General features: G+C 51.5%; 6 protein-coding genes across 6 annotated transcripts; 3 read left to right on the forward strand and 3 right to left on the reverse strand.

Moving 5' to 3' along the window:
- Positions 1-806: 806 nt before the first annotated feature.
- Positions 807-2,192, forward strand: COCMIDRAFT_9680 (glycoside hydrolase family 10 protein; the record flags this gene model as incomplete). Its single annotated transcript, XM_007694843.1, has 4 exons — positions 807-879; positions 942-1,005; positions 1,072-1,370; positions 1,438-2,192. 4 exons carry the CDS (start codon positions 807-809, stop codon positions 2,190-2,192), a joined length of 1,191 nt encoding a protein of 396 aa, XP_007693033.1.
- A 414-nt stretch (positions 2,193-2,606) lies between these two features.
- COCMIDRAFT_108793 (uncharacterized protein) lies at positions 2,607-3,411 on the reverse strand (the record flags this gene model as incomplete). Its single annotated transcript, XM_007694844.1, has 6 exons — positions 2,607-2,726; positions 2,776-2,888; positions 2,948-3,057; positions 3,108-3,154; positions 3,200-3,315; positions 3,369-3,411. 6 exons carry the CDS (start codon positions 3,409-3,411, stop codon positions 2,607-2,609), a joined length of 549 nt encoding a protein of 182 aa, XP_007693034.1.
- A 1,778-nt stretch (positions 3,412-5,189) lies between these two features.
- COCMIDRAFT_41982 (uncharacterized protein) lies at positions 5,190-6,734 on the forward strand (the record flags this gene model as incomplete). The annotated part of the gene is made up of 1 exon (XM_007694845.2): positions 5,190-6,734. One exon carries the CDS (start codon positions 5,190-5,192, stop codon positions 6,732-6,734), a length of 1,545 nt encoding a protein of 514 aa, XP_007693035.1.
- Positions 6,735-6,862: 128 nt separating this feature from the next.
- COCMIDRAFT_108812 (carbohydrate-binding module family 50 protein) lies at positions 6,863-9,242 on the reverse strand (the record flags this gene model as incomplete). Its single annotated transcript, XM_007694846.1, has 2 exons — positions 6,863-8,805; positions 8,894-9,242. The coding sequence occupies 2 exons, from the start codon at positions 9,240-9,242 to the stop codon at positions 6,863-6,865; spliced, it is 2,292 nt and encodes a 763-aa protein (XP_007693036.1).
- Positions 9,243-10,566: 1,324 nt separating this feature from the next.
- Positions 10,567-16,634, forward strand: COCMIDRAFT_108800 (glycoside hydrolase family 18 protein; the record flags this gene model as incomplete). The annotated part of the gene is made up of 7 exons (XM_007694847.1): positions 10,567-10,715; positions 10,797-11,081; positions 11,215-11,364; positions 11,432-11,582; positions 11,638-12,155; positions 12,208-14,653; positions 14,745-16,634. The coding sequence occupies 7 exons, from the start codon at positions 10,567-10,569 to the stop codon at positions 16,632-16,634; spliced, it is 5,589 nt and encodes a 1,862-aa protein (XP_007693037.1).
- Positions 16,635-18,003: 1,369 nt separating this feature from the next.
- On the reverse strand, positions 18,004-19,661 carry COCMIDRAFT_41229 (uncharacterized protein; the record flags this gene model as incomplete). Its single annotated transcript, XM_007694848.1, has 6 exons — positions 18,004-18,598; positions 18,653-19,028; positions 19,079-19,187; positions 19,238-19,419; positions 19,468-19,603; positions 19,635-19,661. The coding sequence occupies 6 exons, from the start codon at positions 19,659-19,661 to the stop codon at positions 18,004-18,006; spliced, it is 1,425 nt and encodes a 474-aa protein (XP_007693038.1).
- Positions 19,662-21,830: the final 2,169 nt, after the last annotated feature.

Here is a 21,830-nt window from a genome sequence, read left to right on the forward strand (position 1 = left end):
TTCCTAAAACTTGGGAGCTGATTGGCCGATTGCGGCACACAGGGATTTGCGCCACGGAGGGATGGACGTTAGTCCCGATGCCGATCCCGTTAGGTGTCGGATTTCTCCTTCGACTGTTGCTCATTCTAACTCAAGTACCTCTAGCATGATCGGTCTACTTACCAGTCAAAGGTATTACGGTCAGGAACGAATTCGCCAAGCAGAGCGACAACCCATGCGGCAGTTGGCTCCGTGTAACCATATTAGATCAGCGCACATTTGTGATGTCTGGGTAATGGTATTGGTCAGTTAATATAATTCTCCTCATCAACCTCGAGTCGCCGCAAATGAACATATATATGGACCCTTGTTATTCGTAGACATGTCATTCGTGGACTCGACCAGTAATTGTGTTGTAACGTCTGCCCACACACTCGGATCACGGATACACATCGAGTTGAAGACCAAAGTCCGGCCCTAGGGTTGGGGACTCGGGGTCGGGCGTTTCCACTTCGCTCTGCCCATGTGCCATCTCGTTATTGATGAAAACAATGGACTTAAGAGGGACGGAGCCTTGGCGTAGTATAGGAAGCATGTACCCCGCCTCATTACTCGTGGGATTCCAACTTTCCCAATATGTCGACTTCCGCTTCCACCCTCTTGGCTTTCTATTCAAGCGGATTTTGATTGTGACACTTTGGCCATGTCTTGGCTGTCATCGTCATGACAAGGGAATAAGAGGAAAGCAAATCCATTCATAAAGTCGTGAATCTATTGCTTATTAGCTCTCGACCATCGATCTTCCCGAGTACCAGGAAGCCACCATCATGCGTGCCTCTACTCTCGCACTCGTCGTCGCCCCCGCTGTCGTTCTCGGCCAATCTCCCCTGTACGGCCAATGTAGGTCATTCCTCGAAGATAACCTTTGGATCGCAATAGTTTACTGATCTTGCTTTGAATAGGTGGTGGTGTCGGATGGGGCGGCTCCACAACATGCGTTTCTGGCTCAGTGTGTAACAAGGTCAAGTAAGAGCTCCTTCCGATGCATCGCGGAGATTGTTCATTGAATATTTCGCTTACCACTCCTTTCAGTGATTACTACTCCCAATGTGTTCCTGGTACTGGTGGTGGATCGCCCGCCCCCACTACTACTGACAGTAGCAGCCCTGCTCCTACTGGGGGCAACGGTGGAGGCAGCGGCGGCGGTGGTGGTGGTGGAGGCTCAGGAGCTGCAGGTGGATTGCATGAGAAGTTCAAGGCCAAAGGAAAGATTTACTACGGCACTGAAATCGACCACTACCATCTGAACAACGCCCCCCTCATGACGATCGCCAAGAACAGCTTTGGACAGATCACGCACGAGAACAGCTTGAAGTGGGATGCTACCGAACGTGAGTACCGGAATTTGTTCTTTCACCCTGAATCGATGATTGTAAACTGACTCGTCTTCGTATGTAGCATCACGTGGTAGGTTCACATTCACCAACGCTGACAACGTCGTCAACTGGGCCACCCAGAACGGAAAGCTCCTGCGTGGTCACACACTCCTCTGGCACTCGCAGTTGCCGACATGGGTCACGCAAATCAACGACCGCGCTACCCTGACCACGGTCATCCAGAACCACGTGACCGAGATCGTCACCCACTACAAGGGCAAGATCTTGCAGTGGGATGTCGTTAACGAGATCTTCGCCGAGAATGGCCAACTTCGAGACAGCGTCTTTAGCCGTGTCCTCGGCGAAGACTTTGTTGGCATCGCTTTCCGCGCCGCACGCGCCGCTGATCCCAACGCCAAGCTCTACATCAACGACTACAACCTCGACAGTGCCAACTACGCCAAGGTCACCACGGGTATGGTTGCCCACGTGAACAAGTGGATTTCCCAGGGCATTCCCATTGACGGCATTGGCACACAAGCCCATCTTGCCGCACCTGGCGGCTGGAACCCGGCTTCCGGCGTCCCCAACGCCCTCAAGGCACTGGCCGCCGCCAATGTCAAGGAGATTGCCATTACCGAGCTCGATATCGCCGGCGCCGCAGCAAGCGACTTCCTCACCGTCATGAACGGCTGTCTTGCCGTGTCAAAGTGTGTTGGTATCACCGTCTGGGGTGTCTCCGACAAGGACAGCTGGCGCGCCAACGACCGCCCTCTCTTGTTCGACACCAACTACCAGCCCAAGCAGGCCTACAACACCCTTGTTGGCGCTTTGTAAGAAGGCTTAGACTTCAGCCGCGTATATATTTGGGGAGATGGTCAGATGGCTAGTGTATTCTAGCTGGGTGTAAATAGCTACTTTTTCCAATCCTATTGCTAAGCTTACTATTGTCATTTTAGACTGTTTGGTATTACGAGTCAACGTGCAAGATCAACTTTAATCACACGTCTCTTATGATTTGTTGCAATAGTGTAGTGCACAATCTCTGAAAATTGCCTCAGATTTAAACAAGGTGACTTGGTTCGCTCATACTATAGAGAGACTCTCGCGTGATACCAAACAAGTGTGGCCATGTTCTAACTGCAGGCACTAGTTATTCCTCCAGAGGTGGTATACACCACTCTACATGGCATAGAGGTAGAACTCGATTCGTTAAGACGAATGCTGCACCTTTTTTTCCTTCACAAAGGATCACTGACCTGGTTCGTTCCAAAGTTCCCATGTCATGACTAGCGACAATAATGGCACATTTGTACCTTCAATTGTTTGTCGTCCACCCTGATTCCAGTAGAGGTTATATTGATCCTTTGTCTAAGAGTTAGCTGGAGTGAACGGTTCTAACTATACTTGAGTCCCTTACATCCGGAAGGCTCCACACTGGCGCTAGAGTGTACATTTCACATTCATTGAGGGGACCAGTGGTTATAGTCGCAGATCCGGTCAGTGAATTCAACGCCCATCTAAAACGCATAACTACAAAGTTCAGTCATCCGCCCGTTAAGTGTTGAGAGTAGAATTCTTACTTTACAAACGACCAATAACCAAAGAATGGCCGTTTCGAATCCCCACGTGAATGTCCCACCCTCCTCCACCATGGCTCCGATAAGCAGTTACTCGGAATGGATCAAATTCACCGTTGGGACTTCGCACTTATTAGTATGCAATCTCTAAATGTTCTTAGCAGCTGCTTACAAAAAGAAAGTTGGTCGTCGTTCACTGCCAGTTGTAGATGGCCGCAGCTAATTGAGTTAGTTGTGCACCTAACTCGACAGGAATATACATACATTAACTTCAATAGCACCATTACGGACTAAAGTAGACGTACGTGCGGATGATGTTGACATACAGCTGCCCTGCCGGACTACAAGATCGTGAGGGCTAGCGAATATACAAGCGATCCCTATACTCTATCATTAGTCTGGGTATGTATATGCGCGAGCAAGATTAACATACAAGTGAGGAAGAGTAGAGGTTGCAAGAGGAAGAAGCGCGCCATGATGTTTACCAAAAAATGAAGCGATAATGTATATGGTTGACTTGACGGTGTGTTGTGTGGACTTGGAGACGGAACAGCAGTCGTTTAAATATATGTGGTGATGCTGCTTGGTGTACTTCTTAATTTTTTTCTACCGCGTATAGAACTTTGATCTATGTCACCACCCGTTTCACACGTAATACTACTAGGTTCTAATATTGAATATTATACCCACTGAGATATAAGCGGGAGCCAGACTGACGGCTTCGGTATTACTTCGGTGGTACCGCACTTGATGAATCAGGTAGGAGTCGTCTAAGGCGAATGCGCACAATTGTGAATAGTGTATAGGCTATCACTCGCTTGCATATACTTACCGTAGAACTCTAGTTTCGGAAAGTAGTCTTCTCTCTTCCCTTGTTTTCCTTAACTATGGTTGTTCGATGCGCAAAGACTTTTGCTGTGCTGACCTCTTATCCACATGTAAACCTTCAGTTTGAAGGTTTCGTACCAGCGGCTTTTGGGATCGCTTGCTAGGGTAGGTTCATTAGTATGCCGATTGGTCGAAATCTCTTTCCAGAAAACCAAACTTATATACGGGTATTACGTGAACCTAATCGGAGCTCCATGTTCCGTCTCCATCTCCATCTTAGAGTTCTAGACGGAGTCCAGACTAGTACTAGCAGATTGGTTTTAGCAGCGGGAAAACGAATTTTAACCGAACACATCCGAAGCTGTAGAGTATACCTACCTCTATGAGTAGCCTTTTTACATAGCTTTCACCAATCTGTGTGAAGATGGTATGTGGGCCAAGTAGAAAGGGCTGCGATCATTTCCCGGTAAGCAAGCATGAAGAGAGTAGCACCAACATGTAATTGCTACACGGTCGACTGATCTTTGCCTCGTTCAGGAACGAAATGCCATACAGCTAGTTTTCGAATTTTTTTACCTGGAGTAGTACGTCAATCGCTGTGCCACAGGGAATGGTTGAAGCGATCTTTCGCGCTCTCCCTCAAAGTCTGAGACTACGTATATTCAAATATTCTAGTCGTCCAGAGGTACATCTAGATATCGCCGCCTTACGTTGTGAATTCTACAGTACTAAGAACGGCTTTGATTTGTGGGGTGTATCCACCATTTTGAAGCACTTCTCCGGTTGAGTAACACCCAGGTGGCCTATGGTATGAAGTTTGTGCAACTGTACAGCTTGGTAATATCAGGCTGTAATCTATGCTTGATTCCAGCGCCGTTACACCCCGGAGATAAGCGATATGAGTTAGTCGCAACAAACAGTCCAGAATTCAGGTGCCACCTACTCCAATGAGATTATAGCTGTATATTCAACATATCTTGATAAAACTTCAATGTCAGGAATACATAAAGAACATCAAACTTTTTCTGGTAAGTCATTGTTTAATTCATACCAATTGCAACATCGAAACGCATTACCGCCATCCAAAGATGACTTATTTGGGGTGAAGAGGTACGTTCTACTGACCGTCTTCGCCAGTATGTGTCAGGTCACTCGCAAACAAAGAGCATCTACCAAATGAGTGTAGAAGACAGAAGTGATTAGTTTTCTATCGGAAGAATGAGTTTTCTTACAAAGCCGATCGCTAAGTGGGTCTGTTGTAATGGACCCACTTACGAGCGATCCTTCTACGCCTTCAAGAGGCAAGCTCAGGCTAAGATGGAAGCGAACAGGGGACCCCCACCCGGCTAAGTATATAATAGTCATTCCCGCTACTCTCCACTCCGCGTCCCCTCCAATACTAATTCCCAATATTGTATCAATCAACATGCCGCTTCGCGAGACGGACCCGGATTTCGAGAATGAGATTCTCGAACAGGCCAAAGCAGCGTTAGACGCAAAATTCGGAACTTGCCAATATGATCTCCCACTGCCGCTCCTCCTCGTCGATGAAGATGCAGAGAAGCCACTGGAATGCCATGAACCTATTGAGGAGACCAATGCTGTCAGCGCCCACTTGTCGGCACGCATTCATGCCTTCTATAAGCAGATTGCCGCTGCCTACAACGAGACTAAGGACCCTCCAGTCACCATCGCCATCAAGGTCGAAATTCAGCCGCAGAAATTTGACCCAGAGAAGCCAAGTTGCCACCATCGCAGGTATCACTCGCGCCGCCTGAGGCTGCAGGACCCCGAGACACTACCAGATCTTCCCTTTGTGAGCAAATTGGCCATCAGGTCAAGATCGTACGGCTCCGGCGCCGAGAATGCGACAGACATACGTCCTCTATCTCCCCTCGTGCCATTACAGTGCCTTGTCCACCTGCCAGCTGTCCAAGAATGGAATGCCCCCTGGTTATGGGAGCGGCCTATGCCGGCCTCTATGCCAAGTAGGGTGATGCGCGAGCACTACACCTGGCCATGGGAGGGCCCCCTCCGAGATGCCCGCCACGAATTCGGCGCTGCCATCATGGACCAAAAGAAGTACCTTGGCGGCAAGAGCATCCCGACCAGTCTGACCAGAGCCGCATTGCACTTCTGGCCTTTCTTCTCGCGCCCCAAGCATGACGAGTCCGTGGCACGGCCGAACCTGATTCATCCCGCGGAGAAAGATCCGGTCTCTATCGGCCTGTGCAAGCTCGGTGCGCAGCTAAGCCTGTTTGACGTGCGTGCTATGGTCACTCCGGACATGTTTCCCAGTCCCGAGGCGCCAGAGGACCAGCAGTGGACACAGATGCGGCGATTCCGGCTCGAGTTCCATTCGCTTCGCCCCGACGGGCGGTGGTACTTTGTCGGCCCTGATGGCGAAGATCCACACGACTCTGAACAAGGAGGCTACAAGATCTCAGACACAGAACATTACCCCCGCGAAACCGACACGGAGGAGGATGAGAACCTCGACTCTGAGTATGGCGATAACCCGGACGACGAGTACGATTACGATTTGAATATGTTCCGTGTTGAGCCCTGCAGGGAGCGGATCGAGCCTCTGCTTGCATCATTTGCAAAGTCACTGACTCGTGATAATATGCCGAGCCTCGAGGAAGCAGAGATTTTCACGCACTTGTGGTGGGACCCTTCAGAGGACAGAGAAGTGGAGAAATATGACCTTCCAATGAAAAACGGTCATAGATGGGGCGTCAAGTTCATTGCTGGGCGTGGTAACAAGAGGCAGAAGGCCGACGATGCCGCTGGTCAAGAACTAACACCGCCGGTGGTGCAGTGGCAGGTTGGCGACTGGAGACCCAGCGAGGAAGTCATGAGTTTGTTCGAAAGCTTAGGAAGGCAGGAGTGGCTTGGTTTCGAGTGGGACAAGTATAGATCTACGTCTGGACGCGACTTGCTGGGAAACAGCGAGTCTTCCCCTATATAGCTGGGTGACGGCAATACCCTTACATGCAGTCAGGCAGCTTCACCCCTGTATCTAAGTCTTCACGAAACAATCAATCCCATAGCTCTATGTAAAAACTTCCATCATAAAACAAGTCTCAATGACTGTGTCTAGGCAGAAATACCAACACAGTACGCCTGCCCAAGCCAGAAGTTCGTCACGCAATCCCTCGAAACAGCAGGGTTCCAGCTAAAAAACTGATCGACCGTGATGCCATTATCACTCGCCATGGACGCACATCCATCACCGGTCTGCACAACATCCCACTTATTGCAGTTAGCCGGCTGGCCGGTATGTGTTGGCGCGGGCGGTGTCGGCTTCGCTGTCGATGTTGGCGACGTCGTCTTGGTAGGGGTACTACCGCCAACGCTGGATCGACCGACGCAGTAGGCTTGGCCAAGCCAGAAGTTGGTGATACAGTCCTTGGAAACGGCAGGGTTCCAGGCGAAGAACTGGTCGACTGAAATGCCGTTGTCACTGGCGAGGGAGCCACAGCTATCGCCTTCTGCAACGACATCCCACTTGTTGCAGTCGGCAGGTTGGCCAGTGTGTGTGGGAGCCGGAGGAGTAGGCTTGGCTGTTGTTGACGTTGTACTCGATGCAGAGCTTGTGATGCTAACTCCCTGGCCCTGTCTGTGAGTACAGTACGCTTGTCCGAGCCAAAAGTTCGCGGTACAGTCAGTACTGACGGCAGGGTTCCATTCAAGGAATGTTGCAAGAGAGATTCCGGCACTATCAGCGACGGACTGGCACGAGTCACTGCCAGATACGACATGCCAGCCGTCACAATCTGTCGGCTGGCCCTCGTGTGTGGGAGCTGGGGGCTGGGGCCCAGTACCCGTGGGCTCGGGCGCTGTGGTGGTGGATCGCGTGGGTTCCGGACCCCAGGAGCCACAGTACCGTAGGCCAACCTGGAATGCGCATGCTGGATCAGTGACGTTTGTTGTGAGCGAGTTCCAGGCCGCGAAGCTGTCAAAATCGACGTTGAAGTTGGATGCTGCAATTTCGCAGTTGCTATTCCAGTAGCCGAACACGTCAGATGAGTACTGGTACTCATCGCCCTTGAAGTAGAAAGCGCAGTCATCGCGGACGCCGGTGGCCAGTGGGATCTGGGTCGGTCGTGGATCTAGGGTCATGGTGGCGTTGGGTAGCATAGTGAAAGGAACGCCGGTGAAGGACGCGCTGGGGTCGAAGGTGATGGAGACATATCCGGGACGGCCAGGATAGCTGTTAATGTCTCCAACCGCCTGGATGCAGTAGCTCTCATGAGCGAAGAGGTTGGTGCAGTTGGAGTTGATGCCTGTGTTGAGGAACATGAAGTCGTTAAGAGAGATGGCAAACTTGAGAGTCACCAAGTTGCAGTAGTCACCAGCTTCGACCTCGTACCAGCGGCCGCATGGCTTGTTAGATCCAATGGCGGTATTGGAAGGAATTGGAGCAGCGGAGGTAGGCGTCACCGGAGGAACATTCGTCGTCTGGGCGGGTGGCAGCTTGGGCCCGGGTGGTTCGATACAGAGCGTAGTGCCGTTCATCATGTCGAGATTAGAACAGACCGGGTTGATGACAGGATTCCAAGCCAGCAGCTGTGGCTCTGTAATTTTCGCAGCTGCAGCTATGGCTTTGCACGTCGTATTGACTTCCACTGTAACAGTCTTGCACGTGTTGGTGATGCAGAGACTTCCCGAAGTTGGGAATTCGTAACAATAAGCAGCGAGATGGTTTTCGGACAGCATCCAGGCAGTACCGACACTCTGGGCCTTGGAGATGCTGTAGCAGTCATCACTTCCCTGGATTTGGTACATGTCGCCATCGCAGACAGACTCGGTGGGTTCCGGCTGGCCGGTGAAATAGTCAATGGTAGACGTGGTAGCAGGCTTACCCGTGATGCCGCAGCTGGACGTCAGGGTTTGGTACATGGACTCGCTGGCCACGACGGGACCGTCAAAGTAGGGCGACCCAGAGCGCATGCGCAGCCTGGCTGCGAGACACGGGTCACAATCCTTGGGCTGAGTGGCGCCCTGGGGAAGTTCATTAATATAATTGAAGGCGGATACTGGCATGCTGTTAGTAATGATGTGCTAGCGAGTCTGAAATTGGCAATCGCATCATGTAGAAGCTGTTGCACGGGGCGATAGACTCACCTCCAGGATTCGCGAAGAAAGTGGCCAAGGCCGCAACCGGGCCACAGAAGGCATTGTTTTCCTTGAGACATGTGAAATCAAAGATGTACCGGCGGCTGGCCGGCAACATGATAGGTGATGCGTCAAGATCGGAAATGACAAGGTCTTTACCACAGGTGGACCGAACTGAGCTTTCCCATGACTGGAGCGCAGAAGTGCACCCAGCAGTACACATGCGAGTCAGCGTGGCAGGAGGGTAGAAGAAGTCATGGCGGAGGGCTGGCACGAGAGGGTCGCAAGCGACATCAGCCATGAGGGCTGCAGAACATGCCGCATCGAGATCCTCAGGAAGGCTGTCGTCGTAGAGCATTTTGACAGCAAAAACAGTGCTGGGACTCAGGCTCAGAAGAGCCCCGAGACCCAAAAGAAATCGCCGCAAGGCCACCATGATGTTGACGGATGGTATTTTCCTACCTCTCCCACCAAGAGTTAAAAGAATGAACAGTGAGAAGACGAGACTAGGGCATCCAAACAATGGATGGAGGGGGTATTGTATCTACCCAGACATAAGGAATAACTGGGAACCGTAAGAGTGATAAGTAATTCAGAAGGTGTCAACGACCCCAGAGTAGTAGAGGCGCAGAATAGTCGCCCGGGTCCGAGGAGAAGTTTCCTCCGAGGAAGTCCAGCAGATTCAACTTGTCGTCGCCCCGGCTGGTACGAGACGGGATGCAACTGCCCGATGCAATAGAGAGGATCATGAGAGCATGCTGCCAAGATATCAATGATGGTCAGCCCGGGTCACCAGAGCAATCCACTCTAGGAAATTTTCACATACGAGAACGGTCGAGGTGCTATCCATAGGCCTTTTAATATATAGCCACCTGCCTAGAAGGGGAATTTTGTTAATGATGGGGCGAGATTAGATGGAAATTTGATTTCTGGGTGCTGCGAACATGTGCTGGGTTATCTCGCTTCTGTGTAAGGCGTGCAACTACGCAGTGATTTCGGCCAGCTTCATCTCCATTTTTTAAGTCTAGCGTTAGGCGAACCGCTGGCCTGTTACGGTCGGTACGGGACGGTTGTCGCCGAGACAAGGCTTTCTCTTGCTTGTGCTCTCAGGGTTCATGCAGGGTTCATGCAGGGGTAATGAAGCGGCCCGCTTTTTGCTCTTTCTAACCCCCATCAGTAAGCACCATATCAGATGAAAACTCAATATGACACGACCCTTTCTCCCAAAGAGGAATTGCTTGGCGGTTCCCTGCGAGCAGCTGAATGGAAAAGTAGGAAAATCACCTTTTTGCCATCGACATTCGATACTTCCCAGCCCTTGCCTAGCACCAGAATACAGTAAAGCCGAGGCCTCGCCTCCTGGGCCCCAGCATGGCCTTTGGCACATGTAGGGCAGGGAAATTTAGTATGAATATCAAGATTGAGGTTGGGGGCCGGGTTGCTCCAGATCACCAGCCAGGCGCTTTTACTACACGATACTCCGCGGCATCTTCTCTCTTTTCGGCCGACTTGTCTCTATAGATATCCGGCAGCTGACTTTGTTTCTTGCCCTTGCAGACGCTCTTTCTCCTTGTTTTCTTGTAAACTCTTTAATCCCCTCATTGGGGACCACATTCCTTTGATCATCATTATCGTTTCTATTGTTGGGCAGAGTCCCCAAAAGCTCAGCCCTGAACGCAACTATGGGACCATGGTCCCGGCTCTCATGGAGCTGTATGCTTCTTTCTACTCTCATTACACCTTCTCTTGGAGCAGTCATCACAGCAAAGCCTGGTAGCGCCAACGCGGTTAGAGTACCCGAAATCCCAGGCGCTTGTCGCGCTGTAATCTCGTAAGTAGATTTCTCTCAGCCATGTCCCGGAACCTGGACCAGTAAAGTTCATTCTGCTGACTCGCCATCGCAAAACTCCAGGCCCTTCGATTATTCGGCTAAGTATCGTCGTGACCACGAGCTGCCGGTCTGCAGTGCCGACAGCTCTGGTCTCGTCGTTGCTCGCGACAACAATGACGCCAATGGGCGCGAAATCATCCCGGCATCACTCGAAACCGGCGTTTCCTTGATCGGACGTACTGAACTCTCTTCTCTTTTTGGGAGACAAGTAGTCGGTGGCGACGATTATACCTGCGGCCCCGACCGCCCTTGCAAGAACAAGGCATGCTGTCCCAAGGCAACTGGCCAGTGTAACTATGGCGAGAAGTGCGTATCCTTTCCCCCTCCTTTCTGTCGTTTGGCTCGTTGGAAAATGTGTTTTTCTTGCTCTCACTGTGATCATCTTTATTTATGTCATGTTGTTCTGGAATCTGGCTGATACTCTCTTCTCTCCGTATAGAGCCTGCGGTACATCAGGAATCTCTCCCAATGAGGTGTGTTGGTCCAACTGCAACGCCAAAGCGGAATGCGGCAAGAACGCAGCTATCCCTGGCCAAAAGTGCCCTCTAAATGTCTGCTGCGGCAAGTGGGGTTTCTGCGGGATGACAAAGTATGTACATTTCCAAAACATGAATATGCCGGCGATGTAGGCCAGCATTGACGATTGGACAAAACAGGGACTTCTGTGATAAAGAGGACCACGGAGCTACTGGCGGTTGCCAGTCCAACTGCGATCAGCCAGGTCCCAAGAAAAAGGCTTCTGCTCAGCTCAACCGTGTTATTGGATATTATGAGGCATGGAGACGCGACTCCAAATGCCAGGATATGGTAATTGCACCATACTACCCAACATCGTGTTTGTCTGACTGACCGTGAGATATAGGGCTTGGACGACATCCCCGTCAACTCGCTAACTCACCTCTATTTCTCTTTTGCTTTCATCCAGCCGGACTTTCAGATCGTCGGCATGGACAATCTGCCCGATAAGCTGTTTACAGACTTCACCAACCTCAAGAAGAAGAACCCTGCCCTCAAAATGATCATTGCCATTGGCGGATGGACGCACAACGACCCGGGCCCTCTGCAGAAGGTGTTCAGCAACATGGTCAGTACCAAAGCGAACCGGTCCAAGTTCATTGGCAACCTCATGTCGTTCCTTCGCATGTACGCTTTTGATGGCGTTGACTTTGACTGGGAGTACCCCGGTGCGGATGATCGCGGCGGTGTCCCCGAAGACGGCGTGAACTTTACCCAATTCCTAAAGGAGCTTCAGGAGGAGAACAAGAAGCAGCCCGTCAAGTACATTGTGTCGTACACAGCTCCGACGAGCTTCTGGTATCTGCGCCACTTTGATCTCAAGTCGGTTGAGTATACCGACTTTGTCAACGTCATGTCATACGAGTAAGTGATTTTCTTCTTCATCTCTTTAAATACCAACTAACGGCACGACCAGTCTTCATGGTGTATGGGATCGTGAAAACCCGATTGGTTCTCATATTTACGGCCACACCAACCTGACGGAGATGAGCCTGGCGTTTGACCTCTTCTGGAGAAATGAAGTCCCAGCAAACAAGCTAAATATGGGTCTCGGATTCTATGGTCGTGCATTCCAGCTGGCGGATCCGTCTTGCAACAAGCCCGGCTGTCTCTTCAAGGGAGGTGCAACCAAGGGAGCGTGCAGCGGCGAGTCTGGCATTCTGAGTTACCGCGAGATCCAAGAAGTTATCAAAAACAACAAGATCAAGCCAATCCATGACAAGAAGGCTGGTGTCAAGTACATTACATGGAATACTGACCAGTGGGTGTCTTTTGATGACAAGGAGACGTTCAAACAGAAGAAGGATCTGGCGGCCAAGCTGGGCCTCGGAGGCTACCTGATTTGGGCCATTGACCAGGACGACGCTGAGATGACTGCACTGGCTGCGGTCCTAGACCCCAAGCCCTTGGGTGATTTCAAATCGATCGACAAAGGAGACGAGAACTGGACGGGTACCAACGACATGTGCTACATTACAAAGTGCGGCGTTGACTACTGCCCGTCTGGAGAGATCAAGATTACTGACCAAAAGTGCGGCAAGAAACAGAAGAGTGCTCTCTGCTGTCCCTTGTCGGGAGCGCCTGACCCCAGGTCGTGCACATGGCGTGGAGGGGCGACGAGATGGTGTAATGGTTATTGTAAGGACGACGAGGTCATGACGCATATGAGCAAGTACGGCGGCGGCCACGACTGCTTGGATGGCCAGATGGCGCACTGCTGCGAAAGTTCGTTGGGAGAGAAGAACGTGTGCAAGTGGCGAGGCGTGGGCGAAAAGTGCCACAGTGGTGAACTGCCCTTGACCTTCTCCGGCACCGTCCTCGACATCCTCGATGACGTAGCCAAGATTATCTTGCGTATTGTCGGTCGCGCGTACCCGCTAGCAGCGCTTACGGGATTACTTCTGGTCGAGGTTCTCGAGGAGCTGGATATTGACACCAAGAAGCTGTACTGCTGCCCTGAGAAGGAGGTTTCCAAGTGGAAAAACTGTGCGTGGTATGGAAAACCCGGTAACTGCTTTGACGGCCACTGTCCGGATATGAAGACGGTACAGATCACCGACTCGTACTTTGGCGGCAGCGACACTTGCGGCCCACACTTGGAACGCGTGCGCACGTTTTGCTGCGAGTCGGACGGCGAGCCTCTCTTTCTGCCCGTCGACCTCAAGAACCTGTTTGAGCACCCGCCTGAAGGCGGTTCCGACACCGACTTCATCTTCAAGACGGACAAGACGTCGGATGGCGGCGACGACAACCCCAATGAAGCAGCCTTCCAGTTCGTCGTGCTCGTCTCGCCCGAGGCGCTCCAGATCTCGCTCGACAAACGCGACGGCTCCAACTGGGACGTCTTTGACTGCAACGACTCCATTTCCGAGGGCGAGCACACGGTGCGCATGGTCTGCAACGACCATACCCCCGGCAGCAATTGCCACAAAATTGGCCTCGGCCATGGTGTCCCAGGCACCATTCTGCAGATGCCCAAGGGCTGTGGGCCAGGCAAGTATGCAGTCGCAAAGAGCATGACGCCCGCCCCAGGCAGTACCAGTGACCATGTTAAGCTGTTACCCCGTCACCTCTCGCACCTCGCCAGTCTCGAGCCTGTCGTCTACGAGCTGACATTTGACTACGACTTTCACCGCGTGCCGCGTGACATGGGCAACACGCAGATGCGTATCGACTACAGCAACCAAGACGACTACTGGAAGAACATTGTCGCCGGTTCTGCCACCCGGAAACGAGACGTCCATGGCCGCAAGAGGTTGGCCAAGCGCACGCTGGAGGACGTTGGCGGGAACCCGGTGCGATGGCTCGAGGAGGAATTCCGCGATGACTTCCACTTTGACAAGATTGCCCCTCGAGACTTGCAAGAGCGCTGGTTCGGTAAGAGCATCCTCGACTGGCTGGCCGCCCTCGTCGTGCCTGAGATCAAGCGCGACTTCACGCACAAGTACGACGACAGTGTCACGGCAAAGCTATTTGATGAGTCGTGGGACTGCCCCGGAACGGTAGATGGTGTTAACTATGACGGTCATCTGCTCGGCCAGGCTGTCCTCGACATCGAAGTCGAGTCCAGCTTCGGCTTTACCCTTATCGTTGAGAGTCTCACTCTGCCCCTTAACCTCGAACAGAGCTACCTGACCTTCTACAACAAGGGTAGGGTCACCGGTGTCGTCACTCTTGAGGCCCTCGCTCGCGTGACGTACGAGCAGAAGAAGGTCATTCTCAACTTGCCATTCCCCGGTGCTTCTTTTAAGATTCCTGGAATCGCTACCATAGGCCCCCAGCTCACTGTTGAGGGCAGCATTGATGCCTCGCTCGGCATGGCTGGCTTGATTGAGACCAAACTGGAGATTGCTAAGTGGGAAGTGAGTAGCAAACCCCCTATCTTTGCATCTTTTCCATTCAAGCCCCCGATACGATGAAAACAACTGCTAAATTACTCCTACTTATTTTTAGGTCCGCCAAGTCATGCCCGACAGCAATTCCTACAAGCCCCAACTCATCGACAACAGCAAACCAAGCCTGGATCGCACAGGTGACTTCTCGGGAATTAAAAAGCCAGAATTCTACGCCGGAGTCACTGCCTCTGGAGACGTTGCCTTGAAGATATCGGCCGCTGCGGAGTTTGGTGTTCGCTTTGACCCCAAATGGAAGATTGACCCGGCGGCCGCTGCAGTCGTGGGCGAGGTCAGCCTAACGACCAAGTTCGCAGCAGGCATTTCAACCACGGGAACATGCCCCTTTACCTACGGTCTCGATATCGGTGCTCGCTTGTTTGCAAGAGCAACGGCGCCCAAGACATTTGGCTGGGCTGGTGGTGAGGTCAACCTGACGGACCCGTGGGAGAAGACCATCATCAAGGGCGGCACTTGTCCCAACCTGGGCCCAATACCTTCCAAAAGAAGTCTTCAAGATCGAGGCCACCTCCTCGTTAAAGGCCGCTCAAAAGACGACGACGTGGCCAGAAACATATCAAGGTTGGGAGCTTCCGAGCCCGATGTGGAGTCTATGCACAGCTATGGTACCAGTCTGCTCACGAAACATATCTCTGGTGGGCATGTGTCGTCACTGGTCAAGAGAGGTGGTGTATACGGCCCAGCGCTTACTCTCAATGCCGGTGAGTATTTCTGCCCTTCTAAAGACGGCGAAAAAGGCATCACGTGCAAGGAAGCATACGCTGGCCTAGCAGCGAGTAATGAGGGCGGCGTTTGGACAGATGCCAAACACAAGAGAGAAGTGCTGACGCCGACGTCTACGATTGATGAAAACGCCATTGCCGCACATTTCAATGCTCATCAGCAACGAAATCATGGACATGACCACCATGCAGGAAGCGAATTACCGCATATGTTTGACAAGAGAGCCAAGGAGAAGCTTGTCAAGGCCTGTGATCGGGCATGCGACATATCGGGCGACTTCCCCCCGGGCGGCCAGCTAAATGGCTTTGATTGGGGCTGGGTCGATCCCGAAGACTGCACCAACTTTGACTTTGGCAGCCCCTTGCAGGCACGCGCTGCCGGCATTCAATATCACACGGAACACGTCCTTGAGGCCCAGATGATCGACCTATTCTTCCGGCACCTCGATGCAAAGAATTTCAAGTTTCCTGACCCAAGGCCAGGCGCGGCTCAGGGAGACACCGTTTCCTTCTGTGACTATGTCAATGAGTTGTGGGATGTGCCTCCTTTTGTGTGGCCCAACGAGAATACGACCGGCGGCAAAGGCAAGGCTTGGAACCCCATTATGCACATTGCGGCGCAGTATCCGACAAGGACATACGAGAAGCACGAATTTATTGCCCTCGAGTCTGCCATCAACACGCCTTCCAAGACGAGCGCGTGGGCGGGCGGAAATCCGTGGGACTTTGGCTCTTGGACGAAGGACATTGCCGACTATGCAAAAGCCAGGGGAATTCTCCAGAAGATGCGCAGCACGCTAGGTTCTCGCTTGTACCAGAGCCACTCGACTATCCAGAAAACCATGAAGACCCAGACGGATCGGATAGGCAAGATCCTTGACGCCCTCGACACGACCCTGCTACCCGCTAACCAACGCCCTGGATACGCAAAATGGTCGAAGCAGGATCTCAAGCTCGAATGGCTCAGTTACATGAAAGGCCAATACACCAACATGCAAGCCAAAACCAATGGCCTCATCACCAAGTTCCTCCCAAAGATGAAGGCTGCATGGGCCACACAGGCAGAAAAAGATAAGTGGAAGGATGATCCGAACGATTCGGCCGCGCAGTTGCTAGAGAATAAGCAACATCGCGATTTTATTCAGGCGATCGAAGACTTTGAAACGAAATGGAATAACCTACCACAGTGGGACAACCCGTTGAGGTAGTGGTTGAGTTGCAGCATAGTTTGTATCCTTGACATTATCATCGTCGTGATGGTTCCAGGATAGCAACAAGTCCTAATGCTTCCTGTGTTTATTATTTACTTTCTTGGAATGTCAATATGTATCATGATCGTAGTTGAGATTTTTGTATCGAAATGGATAGAGGATACCAAGTTTACATGCACTAATAGCTGTTGAAAATCTTCTATAAAGAGCTCCGAACGTAAATCTTCACACCCCATGCTCGTCTCGAGGCTAGAGCCTCCTTTCCATTAAACTTTAACCAGCCAGTCACCAAAGAAGATGTGGATCGGTCCCGACCTTGTGGGCCAGCCTGTATACACGTAGTAGTCTCCCGTTACATCGACCCTCCAACAAGCCGAAAGCAAGTCCAAAAGCCTCGGCCGGCTCCTGGGACCCTTTAGGGCTGAAACCCTGCGACCCTACCAAGAACTGCCCCAGAACAAGCTAGAACGGCGCTCACGTGACATTCAGCATGCCATGGTCGCACATGGCACCGCCAAAGATCGACACACAAAATGCACATACTGGTATGCCATCCCCATGCGTCGCACGACAGCCAAGCGTTCGTGGCGTGCAGTAGTCTTTGCGCCCCTCCCCCAACCCCCGGATTTTCGCGCTGCCACGATGACAGCTGGTGCGTGGTGCGTGGTGCTTAAAGTTTGGCCGAGATTGCACGCTGGCATGAGACTGTGCGCATCTGACTGCCGAGTTGGAGACGCTTCGCCGGCGACCGTGGATATACGGATGTACATATTCTTGCCCTCGTTCTTAGATACGAGTATGTGCCTATTCCGACCGGCCTGGCTTTTCTTACAGCATAAAGTGACAGTGAGCACACAGTACTAGACACGGCTGATTAGTGGCGATGCTGCGCGTGTTTGGCCGATCACGTCGCCCCGAACGCTCGTCTACGAACTACTAGTGCTCTTACTCGCTCAGCAATCGGACCGTTGAAATACCACATGTACTGTCAAGGAGTATAAAATATGGGGTTGAATGCGCTGCATCAGTTCTGCGATGCAGTGTGATAGCCCAAGACGGCTGTCTGGATGTGCGAGTCTTTGTCGGGTCGTCTTGTGCATGATCGGCTCATCAGGTGTAAGCACTGGGTTGCAATGTACTTCTATTGGGCAAGATGCGGGGACTCATGCCCGATATACCTGTTATGCTGCCTCTTGAGTCGGCGACCTAAACGCACTGGTTGTGTAGTGCAGGAAGGCGGCGTGTTGTTGGATAATCGGCTGGGTCATAATGACCAAGGTGGGCATCACATACGTACGGTGTCTTGCTCTTGCGTTCTGCCTGTCCTTCGAGGGCTGCGTGATAAATCCATGTCATTAATTCCATTTCAAGTGCTCTTTACGTACTCTCTGTCGAGTATAGCTTTGTCAGACGCTGAATCCTCAAGAACAGAGCTCGACACCACAACGGTGATGGGTTGATCTCCACCGTCATGGCTCAGTGATTCTCCCGCTTGGCCAGGGTTGTGCTTATTGATAAAGGTCTCCGCTGGTTGCAGCTCCATAGAACGATCTGCACCCACGTCGTTGTCATCACACTCAAACATCGTGAAGTTCTGTGTGGAGAGTCTGTATGGGTCCTTGCCGCCGTCCTTGCTTCGTTGCTTCGACACTTTGAACGTGGCGCCTGAGTAGCTTGAGCCGGCGCTCTTCTTATCTTCCAACGACCTGTAGCTCTTCTTCTTGCTTGATTCGTATGACCGACCACTCTGGCCATAGCTTGCAGATGCTTGAGTCTTGTTCTTGAACCCATTTATGACGAATCGTATCAACGCCTGTACTGTGGGGACTGCAGCACAAAAGTGGCCGAGGCCGCTAGCGATAAAGGTACTCATAGATGAGGCGACAATGGTGTAGGTCTGGTCGCTTTGATCCACAACGCCCCCCAAGAAGGGCACGCGTGCACTTACCACACCGATGAGACTAAGCAAGTCAGTAAAGGTTGCGTAAGCATACAGTGAATTATGGGCGCCTTACAGCAGACCAACGCCAAAGAACATGAGGAGCTCGATCTTCTTTGCTGTCGCCATTTGCAGCTTGAGCACGATCGGAACGGGAAGTGCGAACAGGACGACCTCTGCAATGATCTCGTAGACTACTGATAACTTCAGGATGATGAGCCAGTCGAGGCATTTTGCTGTCTTTGCGGCTTCGAGATCCCACTGAGCACGGACCGGATTGCACCGGATAGCCGCTGTGAAGATGAGGGGAAGTGTGAAGCAAGCTGTAAAGGCCATGAAGGCAAAGACTGCGCGTTTCAACCATACGTTCGGAAAGATGCGGAGATACAAGCATAATATGCTGTACTTGAGTAGCAACATCTCCACTGCCCAAAGGATGGTGATGATGTAGGCTGCACGGCTGTTAGTACGACATGTAGGTTGTATGTGCTTGGATTCGTACTCCACAGCCCAACGTCGTATACACGTTGATATGTCAAGTCCCAAAGATGCTTACCGACTCCCGCCTCAACGTTGAGTATCAAGAAAACCATGAGCGGAATGCACAAAATCTCGAACCATCGTCAGTATGGAAGAGAGCGGCTACTGCTTGTGGACTTACAGCCGACACGAGATGGAGCCAATCGTCCCACCAGAAATGATTGCCGCCGACCCAACGTGAAGCAAAGCGCATAGCAACAGCGACGACAGGTATCATGCCCGTTACATATGCTGTCGCCATCATAAGCCGTGTGTGCGAATTGTGTGGTCGATTACAGAGATCGGCTTGCGCTCGAAGGATCTCTGTACAAAGGTCAGCGATGTTCGATATCGATGCTTCCATAGACATACCAAACGTTTCGTCAAACGTGCATTTTTCCAGCAAGCACGGTTGCAGGATTGCGGTCGAGTTTTTGGAGTCGCATTGGCACTCAAGGTCGAGAAGACCGCAACCGATGAGAGGCAACTTCTCCGCGATACATTCAAGCTGCCCTGCTCAGCTAAATCTTCGTACATACGTCTTCGAATGAGACCTTACTCCGCATGGTGGGATTCTGGCTAATGCCTCCGAAGTGCTGTCTGGTGCTGCAGCCGACAAGGTAAAAGCACCGGCGCACAGCGCAATTGCGATTGCACGGCGCCAAAGCATTAAAAAGAAATATAGAGAAGGTGGTTTGGGAACTCGGGGTTGGGAGCAAAGTTGTTTGTCGAGTCCGCGGACAGTGGTTCATTGACATGAGGCTTCCAGCGCTATTGCTCCGACTAAGAACGACTGCACTCTAGTCGTTCCTGCTAACTACCAGTGGTACCTGTGGTACTGACACAAGTCATGCCAAAATTTGGCCGACTTATCGCACAGGCAGGGGATCGTCCGAGCATCATCCTGACTTGAAGAGTTCCATGCACGCGTCGAACCTCCGGCAGGCAGGCAGCCCTGGTCGAGCTACCATTGATAGCTTCACGATTGAAAACTCCGATTGGGCAGACAGTGAGCAGGATTGTCGATAAGATTCTTCGCCGATGAAGACATGTGGGGTACAGGGATGTTGTAGATCCTGTTACTTACCGGTATGATCCGATCTGCGTAATCGTAGTGCGAAAAGGACAAGACTTGTAAGTAGTGACCGAATTCATCACCACAACAATGGTTATGCACTTGTACACCCGAATAATTCCGCAACATCTTCTGACCAAAAGTAGTTTGCTGCGACGCTCACTGAGGTAAGTAAACCGTGACTCTTCGGACACAAGCTTCCGTTGCTAGATCCGCCCATTGCGCCACTAGTACTGTGATCAACATGACACACGCCCCTGGGCCCATTCCCAAACCTTAAAATGCCTCCTCGGGTCAATCGGATGTATACCAGCCTAGTGCGTTCGCGATCTCAAAACACCGGCTCTATTAATCGGGAATTAACACGCCGACCTTTATACCCGTGACGGAATGCTGCACCCGTTGACGTTTTCATTGAAGAAGCTTCTGTTGCGAGACCTGGGCAGACTGAGAGTAGCTTAATCCAAAATGGTGACTACACATAGACCCAATATGGTATATAAGCACACTCCATGTCACAGCTCTTAACGTGTATACCAAGATGCCGTTTGAGGACGGTAATTCGAAGGAAATCTGTTGTTGGTCCGATGCTGTCAGGGACCGAAGAAGCTCTTACATGCTTCTCTGCATGCGCCGTCGCAGAAGTCTAGCCATGCTTTTACACGTAGTATATCGCTGGAATACTTAGTTGTAGCAGGCAAAACGGATAAAGAAGAGGAATGTACGCAGTATGGCCTAATTTTTAAAAGACCCACCCGGAAGAAGCTTAAGCTCCCGAACCCGCCTCGTGACGAGGTATGTCTCTCAATCTCAATATTGACATTGACAATTATATACAAGGATGTTGCCCACTAAGAACTAAATGACGCGATTAGAAGCATTTTTTTCATGGGCAACATCATATAAATCTAAAATTATCAACTCTGCCAGCCTGGTTGGCGGTCACAAAGGAAGGTGCGGCTTAAGCTCCATCTGCCCTATCTATCCATTGCCTCAGCTGAACCCCTCCTTCGGAACTGCCAGCAAGGCTGTCAGAGTTACCCATCTTGTATGTCATTTAAGGCGCGCCTGTAGTGCGCGATTGTTGCCCCCTGTAGCTCCTGCGGAGGGCTAGTTGCTTAGCCCGTTTTTGGGTTGGGGTTCTCTCTCATTTTCTTGCTCGTTTTTTGGCTGGCTTTTTGAGTCTGTTCTCGGTTCATCGTTGGTCTGCTTTTCTGACTGGTTGGGTTGACGGAGATTCTCGCGTGCCTAGACGCTATTCGAATACGGAGATTTCTAATATCTTGGTACAGCCAATCAGCGCCGCGCTTCTTAGAGCCAATCAGATTTCATTTCTTCGTGAACGAAAACCCTTCCGGGTATGATTGTAACAGTGTGCAGCTCAAGTTGCAATAACAACTGCCTGGGTATAAGGAGGGGGCGCAACATAAAACGAACATTCAGCATCCTGACCAGCGTTTCGTCATGCGCATTACCAAGCACTTTGACGACCCCAACACCAGCGCAAGTCCCAACACTTCAGGTCACTACATTGCGACTTACACGCCTTCTCTATACAATGGCCTCGTGCTGTAGCTTCTAAGCTTATACATATCAACTCAAAGGTGTGGTGTTGAGGCAAAGAAGAGCTGCTTCAGAAAGACTTCGGTTCCTGTTGATA

Source organism: Bipolaris oryzae (assembly GCF_000523455.1).
Source record: "Bipolaris oryzae ATCC 44560 unplaced genomic scaffold scaffold_247, whole genome shotgun sequence".
NCBI classification, from domain to species: Eukaryota; Fungi; Ascomycota; class Dothideomycetes; order Pleosporales; family Pleosporaceae; genus Bipolaris; species Bipolaris oryzae.